Here is a 24,665-nt window from a genome sequence, read left to right on the forward strand (position 1 = left end):
TAAACAAAATAACGACTTCGCTTCCTTGCCGACACTCAGACCCAGACCTCGCAACATGACCAGTAACGACGTTTCGACCAATACCTGCCCACGCACCCACCGCGAGCACTGGAGTTTTACCCAACGTCTTACCCTACGATTGATTGCTCCTTTGACTCCACCATCTCCACCCATACTCCCTCGATCCTTTCACATGTTTATTTAGCCAGAATATCGTAAATTTTGGCAACTTGATTGCTCTTCTTAATACTTAGACTAAGAAAAAATAGAAAGATTTATCACTAGAATACTTCGACTTTAAGACCAGCAATGCGGTAATATCTGATTTTTTTTTTCAAATAACAAAAATCACTCAGCCTATTAGGCAAATCGGGCCTTGCATACTAGGCCGCTACTAGGTACGACATAATGTTTTGTAAAGGTATAACGTCTGACACAAGGGACTAACCAATGTGTGTATTAATATTATGTACAAAAAGTATATAAATAGGTTTAATGCCCGCAAACACTTTACCTGTGACGGGAAAACAACTGGCTCCTTGGTTCACTTAACCTGACATACCTGTCACTGACACATCTGGCCTTAACATGCCAGACTAAAATACCAGGAGTAACGACACTTACTACTGGTATGCCTTGTAATAATACGCTTACTTACACACCTGGTACTGAAGCACCCGGCTCACACATGCCTTAAATATCTGTTCCTGGACCCGACCTACAAGGTATATATATACCTGGCTTAACTGGTCCTGAAATTATTGTCCTGGACACACCTGACTTTAGCATACATGACCCCGAGTCACTTAGCCCTAAGTACATGAAGCTGACACACCTGAGCGCCCGACACCTGTCCTGGCCACACCTGCGAGACTCACCTCTGCCGCTCCAGACCAGCGGGACGATGTGACAGACCATACCTGGCGTCGTTCTCTCCATGGTGTGGTCGCTGAAGGCTCTGTGCCTCATCTGGGCCACAAGTAATTCATTATTCACTGTTTTCCATACACTACGTGTTCCATTATTGTGCTTCATTATACACCATTCATCATTGTGTCATTATTATTTAATTTCTTCACTAACTTTGCATTATTTGTATTTACTAACATGAATTTATTTCATTTTATGAGCAGAAATTCAGTACTTCACTAAATAATCTGATTTACGACAGTAACTACATATTAGATGGGTACTTTCTCAGTACTTCCGTGTTGGCACTAACCATCTGGCTGAACACTCTCCTCAATACAATGCCTCACAATTGTATTGATTCAGTCAACATCAGCGTACGAACTGAGGTGCTGTAATGGAATCTAAACGACGCGATCTGTACGCATTCTCTGACTAACGACCATCAGTAGTACCGGTAAACCTCTGACGTGCTCGTTACCCTGTGATCATCACATTATACTCTTGAGACGCATTATATCCGAGGGTTATACCGTAGCTTCACTATTAAGTGGTTCCTTTAGTAAACACGACTATTCACTTGTGTTCAGATATGACTCGTCTATAATCTTTCACTTTCAATTACAGTCTTTTACGATCACGCTCACCTGCCCGAGGTATAGTGGCCATGATAGTGTCACTTTCGTTACATCGCGATAACCAATATTTTAAAGCATTTTCTCTTGAAATTTAATGTTTTCGAGAGTCTAGTTCAAATGGTATATTGATTCCACGCAAATTATATATATATATATATATATATATATATATATATATATATATATATATATATATATATATATATATATATATATATGTGTGTGTGTGTGTGTGTGTGTGTGTGTGTGTGTGTGTGTGTGTGTGTGTGTGTGTACTCACCTAGTTGTGCTTGCGGGGGTTGAGCTCTGGCTCTTTGGTCCCTGTGTGTGTGTGTGTGTGTGTGTGTGTGTGTGTGTGTGTGTGTGTGTGTGTGTGTGTGTGTGTGTGTGTGTGTGTAAATATTCAGCAGTAAAAATTGACTACACAGAACCTGGTTCCCATTACGCTGTTAACATTACACTGGACGTAGTTGAGTGTACATTAAGTGGTGTGTGTGTTGATGTTGGGTGAGCAGTGAAGGGGTTGGTGTGTCGTTAAGGACCAAACAAAGGTGTGCCAGGTGTTTGTGACACAAGGCACTCTGCCCAGTGCCAACCACAGTGACGACGCGTGGCATGGCACTTGTTTATCTCCTCCTGACAATGCTCTTGCTGGCATCACTGCGGGTCTCTGCCAGGGACGCCATCAACAATTATACCTTAGTGCTTCATTTTATTTCGTCCTTTAACGTCTTGTGCTACAATTTTATATTAATTTGGCTCGGTTAGAAATTACTTTGAGGGGGAGGAGTACAATTTGGGCCAAAAAAAAACAACTACCTTTCCCTAAACAAAAGCTGCCTCTTATTTAACACTACACTTCTTGGAGGTGATGGCTCTTCATCTCGTGAGTACTGTTGGGTGAGATCATGTTTCAATCCACATTATACTTTTCACTTTACATGTGACCAGTTCATACCTTCAATTCCATACAGTAACTATCTGCTCACGATATTTCCGTGTTTGCCTGCTCATAATATTCCTCCATATTTATAATATCAATATATTCCTTTAAATTTTATATTATATTCCTATATACTTATATTCTCATTATATTTCTTTACATTTACATTTTAATTATATTTCAATAAATTTATATTATTTTAACTATATTTCAATAAATTTATATTTTCATTATACTCCCATATAATTATATTCTCATTATATTCCTAAAATTTCCATTCTTATATATTCCTATCTATAATAAAGAATGTCCGTCTCTCTCTAAGGTTACAGGCCAAATGCTTCAGGCTAGCGTGACCCAACTTTGTAGGGGTATTGGTCTGAGGTATGGGCTGGAGATATTCCAACCCTGACCAACCAAAGTTAAATAAATTAGGAAATATTAGCATTTATAGAGACCCCACAGATTTTCATGGAGTCGAGTATCAAATATTTGGTGTTTCCCAAAATAGGGAAAGCAGGGGCAAAGACGGTGAGGAACAGCAGACACATTTCCGACATTTCCCCCTCTTCCCCCACTCTTCAAACCATCCCCCCCCACTCCATGCTTTACCCTCTTATTTCTCTCAGAATTTTTAATATTAAAAAGCACTATAATATATGTACTGGTCTAACGGAAAATACATTATCGTGATATCTAAAAACTCTATGGGAATCACACCATATATTTCACTCTTGACTATGAAAATTGCGTAGGGGTGTTTATAAATGCTAATATATCTTAAATCATTTAACCTAGGCCAAGTCTGACGTGCCTATGTCCATTCCGTACCCCAGACTATTTCTCCTGCAAATTTGAATGAGGTTAACAATAAGCATCTGGCCTCCAACTTTGGACAAACATGCATTCTCTCTCATGTGTGTACTCACCTATTTTTTTTTTTTTTTGTGTGTGTGTGTGTGTGTGTGTGTGTGTGTGTGTGTGTGTGTGTCTGTACTCACCTAATTGTGTCTACAGGATCGAGCATTGACTCTTGGATCCCGCCTTTCGAGCATCGGTTGTTTACAGCAATGACTCCGGTCCTATTTCCCTATCATACCTAATTTTAAAAGTATGAATACTATTTGCTTCCACAACCTGTTCCTTAAGTGCATTCCATTTTTCCACTAATCTCACGCTGAAAGAAAACTTCCTAACATCCCTGTGACTCATCTGAGTTTCCAGCTTCCACCCATGTCCCCTCGTTCTGTTACTATTACGTGTGAACATTTCGTCTATGTCCACTCTGTCAATCCCCCTGAGTATTTTATACATTCCTTGTGGTACTCCACTCGTTACTGTTCGCCAGTCCGACTTCTCGCCCCTTACTGTAACTCTTTGGCACCTTCCTGTTAGGTAGTTCCTTATCCATGCTAGGACCTTTCCTCCCACCCCCACCTGCCTCTCGAGTTTGAACAGCAGTCTCATGTGCGGTACTGTATCAAAGGCTTTTTGACAGTCCAGAAATATGCAGTCTGCCCAACCATCTCTGTCCTGTCTTATCCTCGTTATTTTATTATAAATTTCCAAAAGGATTGTTAGGCACGATATCCCTTTCCAGAACCCATGTTGATGTTTGTTCACAAACCTAAAGTTCTCCAGGTGTGCAACCAGTCATAGCCTAATTATTCTTTCCAGTATTTTACAGGGGATGCTTGTCAGTGATAAAGGTATATAGTTAAGTGCCTCCTCCCTATCGCCTTTCTTGAAGATCGGTACGACATTTGCCCTCTTCCAGCATCTGGGCAATTCTCCCGACATAAGTGACTCATTAAAGATCATTGCCATAGGCACGCTGAGGGCCTGTGCTGCTTCTTTTAGTATCCACGGTGATACTTTGTCTGGTCCAACTGCTTTAGTTGCATCCAATGGTGTGTGTGTGTGTGTGTACTCACCTAGTTGTGGTTTGCAGGGGTTGAGCTCTGGCTCTTTGGTCCCACCTCTCAACCGTCAATCAACAGGTGTACAGATTCCTGAGCCTATTGGGCTCTATCGTATCTACACTTGAAACTGTGTATGGAGTCAGCCTCCACCACATCACTTCCTATTGCATTCCATTTGTCAACCACTCTGACACTAAAAAAGTTCTTTCTAATATCTCTGTGGCTCATTTGGGCACTCAGTTTCCACCTGTGTCCCCTTGTGTTAAATAGCCTGTCTTTATCTACCCTATCAATTCCCTTCAAAATTTTGACTGTGGTGATCATGGCCCCCCCTAACTCTTCTGTCTTCCAGCGAAATGAGGTTTAATTCCTGTAGTCTCTCCTCGTAGCTCATACCTCTCAGCTCGGGTACTAGTCTGGTGGCAAACCTTTGAACCTTTTCCAGTTTAGTCTTATCCTTGACTAGATATGGGCTCCATGCTGGGGCTGCATACTCCAGGATTGGCCTGACATATGTGGTATACAAAGTTCAGAATGATTCTTTACACAAGTTACTGAATGCCGTTCTTATGTTGGCCAGCCTGGCATATGCCGCTGATGTTATCCTTTTGATATGGGCTGCAGGAGACAGGTCTGGCGTGATATCAACCCCCAAGTCTTTTTCTTTCTCTGACTCCCGAAGAATTTCCTCTCCCAGATGATACCTTGTATCTGGCCTCCTGCTCCCTACACCTATCTTCATTACATTAAATTTGGTTGGGTTAAACTCTAACTGCCATTTGTTTGACCATTCCTTCAGTTGTACTCACCTAGTTGTGTTTGCGGGGGTTGAGCTCTGGCTCTTTGGTCCCACCTCTCAATCGTCAATCAACAAGTGTACAGATTCCTGAGCCTATTGGGCTCTATCGTATCTACACTTGAAACTGTGTATGGAGTCAGCCTCCACCACATCACTTCCTAATGCATTCCATTTATCAACCGCTCTAAAAAAGTTCTTTCTAATATCTCTGTGGCTCATTTGGGCACTCAGTTTCCACCTGTGTTCCCTTGTGCGTGTGCCCCTTGTGTTAAATAGCCTGTCTTTATCTACTCTATCAATTCCCTTCAAAATTTTGAATGTGATGATCATGTCCCCCCTAACTCTTCTGTCTTCCAGCGAAGTGAGGTTTAATTCCCGTAGTCTCTCCTCGTAGCTCATACCTCTCAGCTCGGGTACTAGTCTGGTGGCAAACCTTTGAACCTTTTCCAGTTTAGTCTTATCCTTGACTAGATATGGGCTCCATGCTGGGGCTGCATACTCCAGGATTGGCCTGACATATGTGGTATACAAAGTTCAGAATGATTCTTTACACAAGTTTCTGAATGCCGTTCTTATGTTGGCCAGCCTGGCATATACCGCTGATGTTATCCTCTTGATATGGGCTGCAGGAGACAGGTCTGGCGTGATATCAACCCCCAAGTCTTTTTCTTTCTCTGACTCCTGAATAATTTCCTCTCCCAGATGATACCTTGTATCTGGTCTCCTGCTCCCTACACCTATCTTCATTACAATAAATTTGGTTGGGTTAAACTCTAACTACCATTTGTTTGACCATTCCTTCAGCTTGACTAGGTCTTCTTGAAACTTCAAGTAGTCCTCTTCTGTCTTAATCCTTCTCATAATTTTGGCATCGTCCTCAAACATTGAGAGAAATGAATCTATACCCTCCGGGAGATCATTTACATATATCAGAAACAAGATAGGACCGAGTACAGAGCCCTGTGGGGCTCCACTCCACTTCACGCCAATCGGAGGTCTCACCCCTCACCGTAACGCTCTGCTTCCTATTGCTTAGGTATTCCGTTATCCACCGGAGCACCTTACCAGCTACACCTGCCTGTCTCTCCAGCTTATGTACCAGCCTCTTATGCGGTACTCTGTCAAAGGCTTTCCGACAACCCAAGAAAATGCAGTCCGCCCAGCCCTCTCTTTCTTGCTTAATCTTTGTCACCTGGTCGTAGAATTCTATTAAGCCTGTCAGGCAAGATTTACCCTCCCTGAACCCATGTTGGCTATTTGTCACGAAATCCCTTCTCTCCAGATGTGACACCAGGTTTTTTCTCACGATCTTCTCCATCACCTTGCATGGTATACAAGTCAAGGACACTGGCCTGTAGTTCAGTGCCTCTTGCCTGTCGCCTTCTTAGTATATTGGGACCACATTCGCCGTCTTCCATATTTCAGGTAGGTCTCCCGTCTCCAGTGACCTACTATACACTATGGAGAGTGGTAAGCAAAGTGCCTCTGCATACTCTTTCAGAACCCATGGTGAGATCCCGTCTGGACCAACAGCCTGTGTGTGTGTGTGTGTGTGTACTCACCTAATTGTAATTGTACTTGTGGGGGTTGAGCTCTGGCTCTTTGGTCCCCTCTCTCAACCGTCAATCAACAGGCGTACAGGTTCCTGAGCCTATTGGGCTCTATCATATCTACACTTGAAACTGTGAATGGAGTCAGCCTCCACCACATCACTTCCTAATGCATTCCATTTGTCAACCATAACACTAAAAAAGTTCTTTCTAATATCTCTGTGGCTCATTTGGGCACTCAGTTTCCACCTGTGTCCCCTAGTGCGTGTGCCCCTTGTGTTAAATAACCTGTCTTAATCTACCCTGTCGATTCCCTTGAGAATCTTGAATGTGGTGATCATGTCCCCCCTAACTCTTATGTCTTTCAACGAAGTGAGGTTTAATTCCCGTAGTCTCTCCTCGTAGCTCATACCTCTCAACTCGGGTACTAGTCTGGTGGCAAACCTTTGAACCTTTTCCAGTTAAGTCTTATGCTTGACTAGATATGGACTCCATGCTGGAGCCGCATACTCCAGGATTGGTCTGACATATGTGGTATATAATGTTCTGAAAAATTCCTTATACAAGTTTGTATAGGCCGTTCTTATGTTAGCCAACCTGGCATATGCCGCTGATGTTATCGTCTTGATATGAGCTTCAGGGAACAGGTCTGGCGTGATATCAACCTCTAGGTCTTTCTCTTTCTCTGACTCCTGAAGTATTTCATCTCCCAAATGATGCCTTGTATCTGGTCTCCTGCTTCCTACCCCTATCTTCATTACAAGCATAGTGTGTGTGTGTGTGTGTGTGCGCGCGCGCGCGCAAAATGATCACGACACGATGTAACGAACAACATTATAAAAAAAAAACTTAGTGCTTTCGAGGAATATGTGTTCGTCACCAGAGCCTTAAGAGACGACTGCCTGAGATATAGGTTAAGGGAAGACACGTGTTCTCGGATCCAAGTCACCAGACGACGCACGAGGCAGCAAGGAAAAAGATCATCATAAATTGTGTCATCTATATACAATATAGAAGTGAGAGATTATGTTAGAAGGATATAGAAAACGTGTGTTAAATATACTGTTACCTAAGTACTTTTATTAAAATGTAATCAAGAGAAGAAAATGGAAATGTATTAACTCATTTAAGATTGAACAATAAAACCAATTCACTGTTGTTGGTTTTATACAAAAAAGGGAGTTGAGAAGCATTATAGGAAACACCCCAAGAAATAAACTAAAGTATGTTGAAAAACCCTTTGTGCGATGACCATTTAATAGAATTAAAATTACACTTTTTTAAACATAAAAAGCACTGTTTTGTATCGCAAGAACAAACGTAATAACAAACTAAACAGACACAATATCACAGGCCTGAGGCAACAAAAGCCAGGTTGGAACTAAGGGATTCTAAGCACACTGCCCATCTTCGCTGCAAGTGAACCAAGGCTAGATTGATATACTGAACATATTAGCTATTTTGGAGATGGGCAAAGAATCTTATTTAAATAGCCCGGCGCTGATATTCAAAGTATTGTCGTTTTGGATATTGAGAGCAAACTCAATTAAATTTCTATCAATTACACCCGTTTTGTAGTGAATGCATTTGGTATTTTTTTTTTTTTGCATGGTTGAAAAGGCCGGTGTGTTCGTATAAGCATTGGATTCTTCATCAGTTGTGATCAGGTTGTGGGGGAGAGGGGCCAGAAGTTGGCCTGACGTTGGGTAACAACCGGAGTGCCTCAAGGATCAGTGCTATCACCCATATTATTTTTCATTTATGTAAATGATTTATAAAAGGTGTTGAGTACTGCATATCAATGCTTGCAGGCGATGCAAAAATAATAAGAGACATTGACTAAGATGAGGATTGTAAGATTCTCCAACATGATTTACACAAGCTGCAGAGTGGCTACTGGAGTTCAACACCAGCAAGTGTAAGGTGATAGGAAGGAAAACAGGTGGAAGGAGCAGACCAGTATACAATGAATGGAAAACTAACGCCTTATAATATCTAGAAGAGGACCTGGGACCTATAACACCAACTCTAACACTGGAGGCTTATATAAATAGCATAACATCTGCAGAATACACTACACTAACACAGTCAGAACATCATTCAGAAACCTAAATAATCAGGCACAGTGATGACAATATAGAGCCTACGTGAGGCCAGGTTTCAGATTATACTGCCCCACCGTGGAGCGCCCAGCTAAATAAACACACAAGGAAATTTGGAAAGATTTAGAAGTTTTCAACGAGACTCGTCCCAGAATAACGAAGGATGAGATGTGAAGGTTGACTGAAGGAACTAAATCTGATGACGCTAGAAAACACGAGAGAGGAAAAAGGGGAGACTTGATAGAGAAGTATAAAATACTTAGAGGGATTAACAGAGTGGAAAGGAGGAAATGTTCAAATTGAATGCCTTAGAACAAAATGGTTAGGGATGGAAGGTTGAGACGGATGAGTCACAGAAGTTAAAAAGTTTTCACTTGGGGGAAATATTTAATAAACTAAAGGAGCAGGTTGTAGAAGTAAACTCCACATACAACTTTATTAGTAGATATGATAAGGAAATATGCCAGGAGTCAACCGGCGACCAGATACACTGGGTCCAAAAGCTAGTGCTCGATCCTGTATGTACAAATAATCGCAAGAACACGCGACACACAACACATGTGCAACTCACGGGTGGTAAACGAACAAGGGGACACAAGTGGAAGCAGAGTGCAAAAATGAGCCACAGGGACGTTAGAAAGAACTTTTTCAGTGTCAGAAGTTAGTAAATAGAATGCAGTTAACATTTGACAGTGATGTGGTGGAGGCTGACTCCATACACAGATTCAACTGTAGGCTCAGGATCCTGTACACCAGTTGATTGATTGACAGTTGAGAGGCGGGACCAAAGGGCCAGAGCCCAACCCCCGCAAGCACAAACTAGGTGAGTACACACAACACACACGACGTACAAAAAGTCTTTAAAACCACACCAACAGAGAGGATCTTAACAGATGTAACAGCAGAATCAACAGCTCAAATAAGGTAGTTTTGAAGACGTTGAAGATGAAAAGCGGTTTCGCTAGGTTTTTGTTGCCGTGTTCCCCTCAGCGGTCTTTGTGTTCAACCGTTAAGAGGGGAAGAGACGGGAGGCAATTATGACAACGGTCGCCTGCTTTAGACGTGACCAAATGCGCTCACTGTTCTTTGTTTCAGCGTTAGTGGTTTTGTTTTACGATGATAGTTTATTTGAGCCATGGTTACTCTGGGAGATCACCTGTCATGGTTACTCTGGGAGATCACCTGACTGTCATGGTTACTCTGGGAGATCACCTGACTGTCATGGTTACTCTGGGAGATCACCTGACTGTCATGGTTACTCTGGGAGATCACCTGACTGTCTTGGTTACTCTGGGAGATCACCTGACTGTCATGGTTACTCTGGGAGATCACCTGACGCGGCTGTAATATTACTACCTCACTGGACCCTAAGTACAGATGGTTGTCATACCAGCAAGTGATTGGTTCTCCACTTCAACACTCCTCAAAAGGTAATTACCCAACCATTTATTATCTTAAAATAATAATAATTAACTTAGTGTGGGGGCTCCTCTCTTAACTTCGTCTGCCACAGTACAATTATTCACGCAAATAGTTTTAGAAATATGAGGAATACCACTTTCCAATGATGACCAAACCACACACCAGACGATGAGGAGACCACGACGTTTCGGTCCGTCCTGGACCATTATCAAGTTGATTGGTCCAGTCGATGGACCGAAACGTCGTGGTCTCCTCATCTTCTGCTGTGTGGTTTGGTCATATCTTCAGCCACGTTATTGCGACTCTGCGCCACTTTCCAATACTGGTTATGTAGTCTGCGTGAAGGTTTTTGTTAATGAAAACAAATTAATCGCAGTAAATACAAACATTACACAATTTCCTGTATTTCGTGACAATTACGGATCATAGAAAACGTGGTGAGCGATGGTAAACTCAAGTACTTATTATACCACACGATAAGTTGGCGAAGCCAGAGTAAGATCCACCACAGGGACGAACACACTGGCACTCCCCTCTGTTAAACAGGCACTGAGGCCTTCCAACCCCTGCGACCCACACGTCTTGGCACTAATTCTGGCACTCTCTCTCACACCACATGTATGTGCATGTGTGTGTACTCACCTATTTGCGCCTGAAGGGTCGCGCTCCGGCTCTTGGACCTGACCTTTTCGGTTGCCAGCGCACACAAAACCTAACCATCCTAAGCTATTTATTACACTAACGTGACTGCATTAATGAGAATCCGTAGGAGCATTGATGAGGGTTCGAACATGTGTGGTGGGTGTTCCCAGGCACACGCTCTGGCGACTAGACCACGACATGGTATAGGGATTACCCCTCACCTGACGCAACACAAGCCCCCCCCCTCACGTGACGCAACACAAGGCCCCCCTCACCTGATGCAACACAAGCCGCCCCCCTCACCTGACGCAACACAAGCCCCCCCCCTCACGTGACACAACACAAGCCCCCCCTCACGTGACGCAACACAAGCCTCCCCTCACCTGACGCAACACAAGCCCCCCTCACGTGACGCAACACAAGCCCCCCTTACGTGACGCAACACAAGCCCCCCTCACGTTACGCAACACTGGCCCCCCCTCACGTGACGCAACACAAGCCCCCCCTCACGTGACGCAACCCAAGCCTCCCCCTCACGTGACGCAACACAAGCTCCCCTCACGTGACTCAATTTCTGATTGAGATTTGACTTCTTTGCATATACAGTACAAAAGAAGGATAACCATAAGCCGTAAAAATTTGTTTCATTACATTTGTTATTAAAATAACTGCATCAATATTTTTACTGCTGACAGGATTTGTTTTACTGACAGGTGCACTTATCTGTTAATAAATAAATTAGGTTCATTGTTACACAGCCAATTTGTGTAACAGAGGAAGAGGTCTTGGACACATTTGTTCGATGCTACATGTAGAGGATTCAGCGAAGCGATCCCAAGGCCCGAGACTGTTCAACACGCTTCCACTACTCATAAGGGGCATAACTGGCCGATATACCTGATCAACCAGGCTGTGATTCATACGTCAGGCTGTGAGCAACCGCGTCCAACAGCCTGGCTGACCAGTTCAGCAACCAGGAGGCCTGGTCGACGACCGGGCCGCGGGAACGTTGAGCCCCAAAATCATCTCAAGGTAACCTCAAGGAATCTACCTCATTACATAATGATCAATTTAAACCAATCAAAGGCAGCAGGATCTGCAGTCTGTAATGTGCATACAGATACAAAAAAAAGTACTGTAGAATATACAACACAATAAGGGTTGAATAAAAATGCAGCACAAATGATGTTAGGCAAGGGTTTTGTCCCTAGTTAAAATTTAATAACAACTTAAACTTTTATAATTAATGGAATATGAAGGTGAATAAATTGTGAGGTGCCTGACTGGGGCGTTTGGGACAAGACCATTTGTCAGCTCATTTTCTGTTTGCTAAAATTGTATTTATATATTGTGATGCTAGGCTGCAGTAGCTTAGGTTTGGCTCTATTGGGCTCGGTTGGGTTAGGTTAGGATGGGTTGGGTTAGGTTAGGATGGGTTGGGTTAGGATGCGATGGGTTGGGTTGGGTTAGGATGCGATGGGTTGGGCTCAGATGAGTTAGGTTGAGCTAGGTTAGGTAGCTTAACACTGTTAGTGAAGCACAATTATATGCAAGTTAAAATAATGTTAAAAAATCTTGCTTATTGGCTTAGTTATGTTTAGCGGTTTATATTTATTTATTAATTGATCAAATAATATACTGTACTGCTGTGATATTATTAATTTAAAAAAAATTATATTTAATACTAATTAGATTTAGTTAGCATTACAAACCAACAAAAGGGCCTTCCTGCTTGTGCTGATAAAGTTTGAAATAATAATTTATTTAATAATTCTTTAACATGGGACAGGCCGCCAGAGTGTATATATGAGGGTCTCGGTAGTACAGTCGGTTTCGTTCTCGACTCTCAATCGAGAATTCCGAGTTCGAATCCTGGGCGGGACAGAAATGGTTGGGCGCATTTTTTATCACCTAATGCACATGTTCACCTAGCAGTAAGTGGGTACCCAAGGGTAAGTCAGCTTGTTGTGGAGTTCCATCCTTGGGAGGGTCAGTAATTCGACCTTTGGGAGGGAAGGACGTCGATATAAGCCTAACATGTATATATGCAATCTGGCTGCCTGTCCCCAACACAATGAAATATTATAATTAATTATATACACGTTAGGCCTCTTTCAAGATCCCCTCCCCCCCCCCCTCACAGGATGCAACCTGACAACAAGCTGACTATCTCCCGAGAAGCTATACTTACTGCTTGGTGAACAGAGTCATTAGGTGATAGTAAATGCATTCCAAGCATTCCTGTCCCACCCAGGATCATCACCTACTCTCGTATCTCAAGTTCACCAGCGTTTATTTACTTAATAACTACTGGAATATCATCTTGAAATGCAAAATCTAATTATAATCTAATAAAAAGACAATTATTACAAGTTACAAGTAAAGAATGAATATAGAGCTAACATGAAGGACTAATTCTTGATGTGACTCACCAGCAGAAATGTTTATTATTATTAAAAATTCGATCCTCGGGTTTGTGTAGTAGAGACCTGTGTTATACACAGTTTACATAAAGCTACGACTGCGTCTGGAAGTGCCGTAGCGCGAGGCGGTCTTCTTAGGAAGATCGACGTTCTTAAATGCCTTCATGAATCCCGACGTTGCCGTCACGAAGATGGTAAGACCGAAACGGTTCCTAAGTACTTGCGTAACTGCTTCGTGAATCTGGCCCAGGTAATTACTTGTTTTTAGTTTAAATGGATGGTGGTTGGACAGTGAGTAAGCTTGGCTGTCTCAAGGTCAATGCTGTACATTAAGGCTTGTGGTGTCTACTACCAAGCCTTCTTCTATTCTGGAACAGCTAAGCTTGCAGACACCTTACTATTTGATGTGGTAATTTACTGAAAGTTTCTTACACCTGTCCCCAAGGCGTTATCCGCGTCCAGTGTTGCCATCATCCCACTCCCTGAGAATTCAGGTCATTTAAAAAGCAGCTACTTTCTTCAGCATAGCCTGAGGTGGGGCAACTGACCAATAGTTTGGACGATCAGTAAATAAGTGGCTACATACAAGCCGGTTTGTTACAGACCTCAACACTCTGGAGGAAAGACGCAACGGGGCAGACATGATAACTACATACAAGATTTTAAGGTTAACTAACCAAATAGAGAAGTAAAATTGAAAGTGAAGAACAGTAGATCAAGAGAACATACATTATAACAACGAATGAACCATATAAATGTCAGAAAGAAGTATAGGAATAGTAAATAATGCAATGTAAATAACGAAGTCGTCGATGTCAACTTAGCACACACTTGTAAACATAAATATAAAAAAATTACGAGTTTACACACTTACACACACAGACACACATGATGGAATTCAAACTTATGACCATGGGACAAGATATCTGGGAAAGGAGAGTTGACTACAGGAAAGGGGTCTATAAGAGGATAAGGGACTATCTGGGTGAAGTGCAGTGGGAGGAAGAAATTAGAGGAAAAACAGTCCAAGATATGATGGACCTAGTCATACAGAAATGCCAGGAGGCCGAAAGAGATTTATACCAACAGTAAAGGGAAAAAATAAGAAGGAATATAATAACCCATGGTTTAATAGACAGTGTCAGGAAGCAAAAATGGCCAGCAGGCGGGAGTGGAGGAAGTACAGAAGACAAAGGACAGAGGACAACAGGATCAGATGCAACAGAGTTAGGAACGATTACATTAACATAAGACGAACATCGAAAAGGGACTATGAGAACGATATTGCAATCAAAGCGAAAAAACCACGTAAGTTACTACACAGTCATATAAGAAGAAAAATGTCGGTGAACGACCAAGTGACAAGACTAAGGAAGACAGAGGAAGTATATACTGAAAGTGACAAGGAAATCTGCGAGGCACTGAATGCCAGTTTCCATGGAGTGTTCACTACCGAGCCTGAGCAGCTCCCATTGTTGGAATGGGTTACCCTAGATGAGAGACTATCAGATATAGAGGTGACAGCAGAGGAGGAAATGAAACAGTTGACAACTCTAGATGCAACTAAAGCTGTTGGACCAGACAAAGTATCACCATGGATACTAAAAGAAGCAGCGCAAGCCCTCAGCGTGCCTCTGGCAATGATCTTTAATGAGTCACTTATGTCGGGAGAATTGCCCAGATGCTGGAAGAAGGCAAATGTCGTGCCGATCTTGAAGAAAGTGATAGGGAGGAGGCACTTAACTATAGACCTGTATCACTGACAAGCATCCCCTGTAAAATACTGGAAAGAATAATTAGGCTACGACTGGTTGCACACCTGGAGAACATTAGGTTTGTGAACAAACATCAACATGGGTTCTGGACAGGGAAATCGTGCCTAACAAACCTTCTGGAATTCTATGATAAAATAACGAGGATAAGACAGGACAGAGATGGTTGGGCAGACTGCATATTTCTGGACTGCCAGAAAGCCTTTGATACAGTACCGCACATGAGACTGCTGTTCAAGCTCGAAAGGCAGGCGGGGGTGGGAGGAAAGGTCCTAGCATGGATAAGGAACTACCTAACAGGAAGGAGCCAAAGAGTTACAGTAAGGGGCGAGAAGTCGGACTGGCGAACAGTAACAAGTGGAGTACCACAAGGATCGGTGCTGGGACCAATTCTATTTCTTGTATATGTTAACGACATGTTTACAGGCGTGGAGTCCTACATGTCAATGTTTGCGGATGACGCAAAGTTGATGAGAAGAGTTATGACAGATGAGGATTGCAGGATCCTCCAAGAGGACTTGAACAGGTTGCAGAGATGGTCAGAGAAATGGCTACTGGAATTCAACACGAGCAAATGTAAAGTTATGGAAATGGGGACAAGGAGATAGGAGACCAAAGGGACAGTACACAATGAAGGGAAACAGCCTACCTGTGACGACGAGCGAAAGAAACCTGGGTGTGGACGTAACACCTAATCTATCTCCTGAGGCACATATAAATAGGATAACGACAGCAGCGTGCTCTACACTGGCAAAAGTTAGAACATCATTCAGAAACCTAAGTAAGGAGGCATTTAGGGCACTTTACACTGCCTACGTAAGGCCAGTCTTAGAGTATGCCGCCTCATCATGGAGTCCCCATCTGAAGAAGCATATAATGAAACTGGAAAAGGTTCAGAGGTTTGCAACGAGACTCGTCCCAGAGCTACGAGGGATGGGGTATGAGGAGCGCCTGAGGGAACTGTGCCTTACGACACTAGAAAGAAGAAGGGAGAGGGGGGACATGATAGGAACGTATAAAATACTCAGAGGGATTGACAGAGTGGACATAGACGAAATGTTCACACGGAATAGTAACAGAACGAGGGGACATGGATGGAAGCTTGAAACTCAGATGAGTCACAGAGATGTTAGGAAGTTTTCTTTTAGCGTGAGAGTAGTGGGAAAATGGAATGCACTTCAGGAACAGGTTGTGGAAGCAAATACTATTCATAATTTTAAAATTAGGTATGATAGGGAAATGGGACAGGAGTCATTGCTGTAAACAACCGATGCTCGAAAGGCGGGATCCAAGAGTCAATGCTCGATCGTGCAGACACAACTAGGTGAGTACACACACTCAGACACACACACCAGACTCGTACCCGAACTGAGAGGTATGAGCTACGAGGAGAGACTACGGGAATTGAACCTCACTTCGTTGGAAGACAGAAGAGTTAGGGGGGGACATGATCACCACATTCAAGATTCTCAAGGGAATCGACAGAGTTGATAAAGACAGGCTATTTAACACAAGGGGCACACGCACTAGGGGACACAGGTGGAAACTGAGTGCCCAAATGAGCCACAGAGATATTAGAAAGAACTTTTTTAGTGTCAGAGTGGTTAACAAATGGAATGCATTAGGAAGTAATGTGGTGGAGGCTGACTCCATACACAGTTTCAAGTGTAGATATGATAGAGCCCAATAGGCTCAGGAACCTGTACACCTGTTGATTGACGGTTGAGAGGCGGGACCAAAGAGCCAGAGCTCAACCCCCGCAAGCACAACTAGGTGAGTACACAATCACCCTCAGACACACACACACACACACTCACTCAGACACGCAAACACACACACACACACACACACACACACACACACACACACACACACACACACACACACACACACACACACCAGGAAACGATCATGAGTGAGAAAATGCAGCCGTGGTGAGAGAGGGTGAGGGATGATCAGTGTCGAGGCGCCTGCCATGCCACTGACAGTAGCACAAGCCTCGAGCTCATCCCAACTAACACCACTTAAAACATTATTTAATGGAAATCATTTTAACTCTACATCAACTTACTTTCAAACTACGAGAAACTTTACATTTTTATCCTGCAAAGACTGAAGCGATAACTTACGCAAAATGTAATCACAAACAACCTCTTCAACAACCAGGAGTTATTAACAAACACATCAATCAATCACAGACGAAATAAATACTAGCACGAGACAAGCAGGAGCCGCGCGAGCCAAGTGTTCAACATGCTCCACCATCACTCATATAAACACAACCCAATCGCACGCATACATCATGCCAGCAATGTTTACTCAAAACATGTAAACATACTTTCGTATCATTCTAGGATGAGTGAACGTCCTATTGCACGAGTGTTACCTGCATGACAGCAACACACACCGTGCCCTTGAGGCAAGCACACACGTGACGTGCCAAGTCTTCATCGCCTGTTGGTTACAACTATCGCATCATCACTACAATACTCGTAACGTCACGCCTTCCTTTTTGATAACCATCGCTAAACTACATAGCAGCGAGGGTTAACAAGGTAGTTTGTACTTAAGAGTTGTTCATAAACTTTGATCAACAACGTATTGAGGGTCAGGTATTCCCCCATCACGGTCAGTATGCAATACAGGCAAACCACACATTTTGCAAGCAATTGATATCTGCAAATAATGGAGTGCGTGAGTACAGGGAGGCAATGAAGGCACTTGAGGCGTGAGTGTTGAGCTGGCAAGTGAGGAACAAACCTCGCGACCCACTCCTTGTTCCACAACAGGTGTTAATTAGTGAGCTTAGACTACCAATCCCTGACGCAACGCTCATCTCTACGTCAAACCAGCACTTGTCTGTGGCAGTACTCACATTAATACATCAAGTGGACCAACAACCAGGAGGCCTGATCAGAGACCGAGCCCTGAGGACATTGATCCTAGGAACCACCTCAAAGTGCCATAATATTACACTCGAGACACTGGGGTATAGACCAAACCACCACACACAGTTGCTTTAACTTATGAAGTAAGACATATTCCAACGTACTCCAAACACCTTACACGACGCACTTCACAATGTGTCATCTCGGCTAACATGGCTTAATTGATTGCATTTATGCCCCCTGCAACATGCAATACTGGCGACACCACAGAGGCGAGGCTGTAGAGCACTGCTGAGGCAAGTGAGGACAAGAACACTCACCAGGTGCACCAACCTTTCCACCTGACATATACACATACTTACTCTACAATTTACGTGGTAATTACATCAGTTACGACTAATTTAACTGTGTGAGTGGGTGTGGAGGCGAGGGCACACAGGGGGGTAAGAGTGGTGTCTGCCGCTCGCACGCACACGCGCACCATTATCAACGAGATGTGTGCGATGCACCAGGGACAGACTGTCACTAGCTCAGGGACAGACTGTCACTAGCTCAGGGACAGACTGTCACTAGCTCAGGGACAGACTGTCACTAGCTCAGGGACAGACTGTCACTAGCTCAGGGACAGACTGTCACTAGCTCAGGGACAGACTGTCACTAGCTCAGGGACAGACTGTCACTAGCTCAGGGACAGACTGTCACTAGCTCAGGGACAGACTGTCACTAGCTCAGGGACAGACTGTCACTAGCTCAGGGACAGACTGTCACTAGCTCAGGGACAGACTGTCACTAGCTCAGGGACAGACTGTCACTAGCTCAGGGACAGACTGTCACTAGCTCAGGGACAGACTGTCACTAGCTCAGGGACAGACTGTCACTAGCTCAGGGACAGACTGTCACTAGCTCAGGGACAGACTGTCACTATCCTCATACACAGTTTTATATGATGAGCCAAAATTTGTAATGTGTCACATAGTGGAAGGAATCAAAAGAGAAGGAAGGCGACAATAAGTGATCAACTGAGTGTTGACTGATGGGGGCGGTAGGTTAATGACAGCGATAAAAGAGAGCAAGATAACGCCCTCAATGCGTTATCGTCCTCTTTGATGATAACCAAAATACCATTTTAATGCAAAATATAATAAAAAAACATAATCTATATAAATAAAAATGGAAATGTTCGTTTGTGCATAACTGCTAATCTCCGAAAGTTCTTCACCGATTGCTTTGAAATTTTGACACAACGTTCCATTCGCATCCGGCCAGGTTTTTATATACATAGATGTCACGTCTGTAACGATAAAAAAAAACATGGTTTTTCTGAAAAACTGTGTTTTTCACGTGTTTTTCATGCGAGGGAAATCTTTGAAACCTCTTTACCGATTGCTTTGAAATTTTGACAACGTTGCATTCGAATAGGCGCGTGTTTTTATATACTACTATATAGATGTCACCCCTGTGGCAGATAAAAACATGCGTTTTTGAAAAACAGAGCCATCTGTTGCACATAAGACCAACATATGCTATACTAAATATGTTACGATTCCATTTCAATGTTTCCGATTTCATTGATGAATTGAATTTTCATAAATTTCGATATATTTTAATTTTGATTTAATTATTTTGTGTGACATTGCCTTGGAATTGAGCTGTGTTGTTTACCATACCGTTCATTTCATTAGTTTATTTTTTTATTTTTTCATTATTTTTCATTTCGTTTTTTGAACTGTTTTTCTTATATTTCAGTGATAAGAACATCTGGGGCCAGATTCACAAAGCAGTTACGCAAGTACTTACGAACGTGTACATCGTTCCTCAATCTTTGATGGCTTTGGTTACATTTATTAAACAGTTTACAAGCATGAAAACTTGCCAATCAACTGTTGTTATTGTTATAAACAGCCTCCTGGTGCTTCGGAGCTCATTAACTGTTTTATAATTGTAAACAAAGCCGCCAAAGATTGAGAAAAGATGTTCAGGTTCGTAAGTGTTTGCGTAACTTCGTGAATCTAGCCCCAGATCATTAGATGTTCCCAATTTTCTGATGGGAACATCAGATCATCAGACGAGGGAGTGGGGAATGGGTGGTAAGGACGAGGAGACGGGAGTGGGGGATGGTGGGGAGAACGAGGGGACAAGGGAGGGGGTAATGGTGGGGGAAGGACGAGAGACAGGGGAGTTGGGGAATGGTAGAGACGAGGGGAATGGAGAATGGTTGGGAGGACAAGAGGATAGAGGAGTGGGGGATAGTGGGGAGGACGAGGGGATGGTGGAGTGGGGAATGGTTAGGAGGACGAGTGGATGCTGGAGTGCATGAAGGGGAGGAAAAAGGGACGAGGGAGTGAGGAATGGCTGGAAGGATGAGGGGATGGGGGAGTGAGGAATGGTTGGAAGGACGAGGGGACGGGAAAGGGAGGATTGGGAGACAGGGGAAGGTTGCTGTGGCTTAGCAACGCACACGCATTGTTGAGCCACAACAATGCGTGGCCGGGTACAGCTAGTCTATATAAATAAAAATGTAAATGTTCGTTTGTTCAAAATTGTTAATCTTCGAAAGTTCTTCACCAATTGCTTTGAAATTTTCACGCAACATTTTGTTTGCATTCGAGCTGGTTATTATATACATACTATATGGGTGTCATCTTTGGGACAGGAAAAACATTTTTTTAAACTGTGTTTTTCATGTATTTTTGATGTGGGGGAAATCTTCGAAACCTCTTTACCGATTCCTTTGAAATTTTGACAAAGTTGCATTCGAATAGGCGCATGTTTTTATTTACCTACTATATACATGCCTCACCTATGGCTGTTAATAAACATGTTTTTTTTTTTTTAAGTACCATCTGTTGGACGCAAGAGCCACACACACGCTGTAATCTCTGAAAGTTTTTCACCGATTGCTTGGAAATGTTGACACAATGTTCCATTCTAATACGCAAGTGTTTTTACATACCTACTATATATAGATACCACACCTGTGACAGGTAAAACATGTCACGTAAAAAACATGTCAGGTTTTACATGTCATTTACACGTAAAACATGTAAAACATAAAATGTTTTTTTTAAAAGGGCGCCATCTGTTGTACGTTATAGCAACACACGCTATTCTAAGTATGTTACGATTCCATTTCAATGTTTCCCATTGCATTGATATTGAATTTTCATACATTTTGATTTATTTTTATTTTTATTAAATTTTTTTGTGTGACATTGTGTTGGAATTTGGGCTGTGTTGTTTACCATGCCGTTCATTTCGTAAGTATAAGTATAGATGCCACACCTGTGACATGTTAAAACACTTTTTTTTTAAGAAACAGTGCCATTTGTTGCACGTAAGAGCAACATATATGCTACATTAAATATGTTACGATTCCATTTCAATGTTTCCGATTTCATTGATAAATTGAATTTTCATGGATTTCAATTCATTTTTATTTTGATTAAATTATTGTGTGTGACATTGCGATGGAATTGAGCAGTATTTTTTACCATACTGTTCATTTTGTGAGTATTGCTTATTTTTTATTTTGTCAATGTTTTTCATTTCGTTTGTTAACGGTTTTTCTTATATTTCAGTGATGTGAACATCAGATCATTTGATGTTCCCAATTTTCTTATGGAAACATCAGATCATTTGGGAATGCATGGGATGAGGGAGTGTGGAATGGTGGGGAGGACGAGGGGATGGGAGTGGGGGATGGTGGCGAGGGGGTAATGGTGGGGAGGACGAGGGGATGGGGAGGTTGGGGATGGTGGGGAGAATGAGGGGACGGGGGAGTTGGGGATGGTTCGGAGGACCAGACGAAGGTGGAGTGGGAAGTGGTTAGGACACGGGGACACTGGAGTGGGGGATGGTGGCGAAGACAAGGGGACAGGGAGGGAGGAATGGTGGGGGGGGGGGGGGACGAGGAGATGAGGGAGTGGAGAATGGTGGGTAGGACTGGGTGACAGAGAAGGTTGCTGTAGCTCAGCAATGCACATGCGTTGCTGAGCTACAGCAATGCGTGGCCGGGAACAGCTAGTAGTAGTAATAATAATAATAATAATAATAATAATAATAATAATAATAATAATAATAATAATAATATTAATAATAATAATAACAATAATAATAATAATAATAATTATCACAGATTAATTACACTAACGTGACTGCATCAATGAGAAAGTATCACCGTTCCCATGGTGTGGGGGAAGACCCACCACATAGGTTGGAACCCTCATCATTGTTTCTACGGATTTTCTCAATAATAATAATAATGCTCTTCAAACAAGGAGAGTATTATACACAAAAGCATGAATTAAGAGCACTTGTGTACCCAGAAATCAAATGAAAAAATGGTTGCAAATGTTGATGTACCTTTTAACTAGACCAAATACAATGACTTCAATAACTAGTAATTTGGGGCATTATGTGGAGCAAAAGGATTACAACATAGGATCTCTGGTTCGATCCCGTGGCTGGACGGTATTTGCGGAACTTTTCCCATCAACTGATGCCACTGTTCACCTACAGTAAATACGTACCTGAATGTTATGCAGCTGTTATGGGCTGCGAATTGTTAGTGTTTGACCTAGTAGTTACACACACACACAAACACAAACACACACACACACACACACACACACACACACACTGAATGAATGAGGTAATGAAACAGTTGACAACACTGGATGCAACTAACGCGGTTGGACCAGACAAAGTATCACCGTGGATACTAAAAGAGGCAGCGCAGGCTCTCAGCGTGCCTCTGGCAATGACCTTTAGTGAGTCACTTATGTTGGGAGAATTGCCCAGTTGTTGGAAGAAGGCAAATGTCGTGCCGATTTTTAAGAAATTAGATAGGAAGAAGGCACTTAACTATAGACCCGTATTACTGACAAGCATCCCCTGAAAAATATTTGAAAGAATAATTAGGCTAAGACTTGTTGCACACCTGGAGAGAATTAGGTTTGTAAACAAACATCAACATGGGTTCTGGAAAGGGAAATCATGCCTAACAAACCTTTTGAAATTCTATGATAAAATAACAAAGATAAGGCAGGACAGAGAAGGATGGGCAGACTGCATATTTCTAGACTGCCAAAAGGCCTTTGATACAGTACCGCACATGAGACTGCTACTCAAACTTGAGAGGCAGGCAGGAGTAAGCGGAAAGACCCTAGCATGGGAAAGGAACTACCTAACAGGAAGGAGCCAGAGTGTAATGGTAAGGGGCGAGAAGTCGGACTGGCGAACAGTAACGAGTGGAGTACCTCAAGGATCGGTGCTGGAACCAATTCTATTTCTAATTTACGCAAATGACATGTTTACCGGAGTAGAATCTACATGTCGATGTTTGCGGATGACGCAAAATCATCCCATCCTTCGTAATTCTGGGACAAGCCTCGTCGCAAACTTCAGAACCTTTTCTTGTTCCTTGTGCGTTTCTACAGGTGGGGGCTTCATGATGGGGCTGCACACACTAAGACTGGTTTCACGTAGGCAGTGTAAAGCGCCCCAAAAAACCTCCTTACTTAGTTTTCTGAATGATGTTCTAACTTTTACCAGTGTAGAGTACGCTGCTGTCATTATCCTATTTATGTGCGCCTCAGGAGTTAGATTAGGTGTTACGTCCACGCCCAGGTCTCTCTCTCTCTCATCGTCACAAGTAGGCAGTTTCCCTTCATTGTGTACTGTCCCTTTGGTCTACTATCACCTGATCCCATTTCCATAACTTTACATTTGTTCGTGTTGAACTCCAGTAGTCATTTCTATGACTATCTCGGCAACCTGTTCAGGTCCTCTTGGAGGATCCTGCAATCCTCATCTGTCACAACTTTTCTCATATTAGGAGAGACGGAACATTGTCCATCCATTCCCAACCTGTCATTGATAATCTTGGTAATGACGCCAACAGTTAACTTACCTCAGCAAGCTTTCCAACTTCCCATCATCTATTATGCCAAGTTTAACCCCAAATCTGCTCCCTCTAGAGTCTAGAACACTATGTTCTTTGTCATCACAGTTCTAATGTTCAAGTTTAATGTAAAGTCCCAACTTTTTTCCTTAGTAAAGAAAAACAAACTCGTTGACAAAAACCAATATTCCCCTAACAATTCCATGAACAGGATTTTATAAAAAGTATCCTGCTTTTCCCCTGTAAAAAGAAGCATTCCAGATTTATCGGCGTCAGGTTCAGATGAAAACAGAGCCGGTGTGGAGGGGGGGGGGTCTCGCCAGCGGGGCCAGGCAGGTCAGGTCCTCCACACGCCGCCCAAGTGACCCGGAAGGCTTCTGGTGCCTAGGATGGCCGCAACACCAGAACCAAGGTCAGGTCGGTCGGGGCGGGGGGGGGGGAGAGAGAGTGAGTGGGGGGGGGGGTGGAGGTCAGATACCGTCCTCAACTCCCCTCTTGCGTTGTTACGTCACGGTTGGACGTCCCTCGTCTAACAGGACAACGTCCAACCATGACAAGAACGCAGCTGGATATAGAACCTTATAAATACACAATCCTATTCCAGATAAGAGAACCTCACTACACACTAAGCCTTATTAGACTACAGAACTCTACTGTACTGGAGACTTGAGAACTCAATTGCCGACTTCAGAATAACGTAACACCATAGAACTTTACTTCAGTCTATAAACTACCCTACTGTAGACTATAGAA

General features: G+C 42.9%; 1 protein-coding gene across 6 annotated transcripts in view; it reads right to left on the bottom strand.

The window, feature by feature from the left end:
* Positions 1 to 24,665, bottom strand: part of LOC123756005 (rho GTPase-activating protein 45) — a 975,988-nt gene that overhangs the window by 403,907 nt on the left and 547,416 nt on the right. The window contains exon 1 of one of the 6 annotated variants that reach the window (XM_069300007.1): positions 879 to 1,253. The exons of the other annotated variants lie outside the window; for them this stretch is intronic. Coding sequence (XP_069156108.1) covers positions 879 to 1,035 — 157 coding nt within the window. The 5' untranslated portion in view covers positions 1,036 to 1,253. Of the gene's footprint in view, positions 1 to 878; positions 1,254 to 24,665 lie in introns of those variants that run through there. 6 annotated transcript variants of the gene reach the window in all.

Source organism: Procambarus clarkii, chromosome 43 (genome assembly GCF_040958095.1).
Source record: "Procambarus clarkii isolate CNS0578487 chromosome 43, FALCON_Pclarkii_2.0, whole genome shotgun sequence".
In the NCBI taxonomy this organism is placed as follows: Eukaryota; Metazoa; Arthropoda; class Malacostraca; order Decapoda; family Cambaridae; genus Procambarus; species Procambarus clarkii.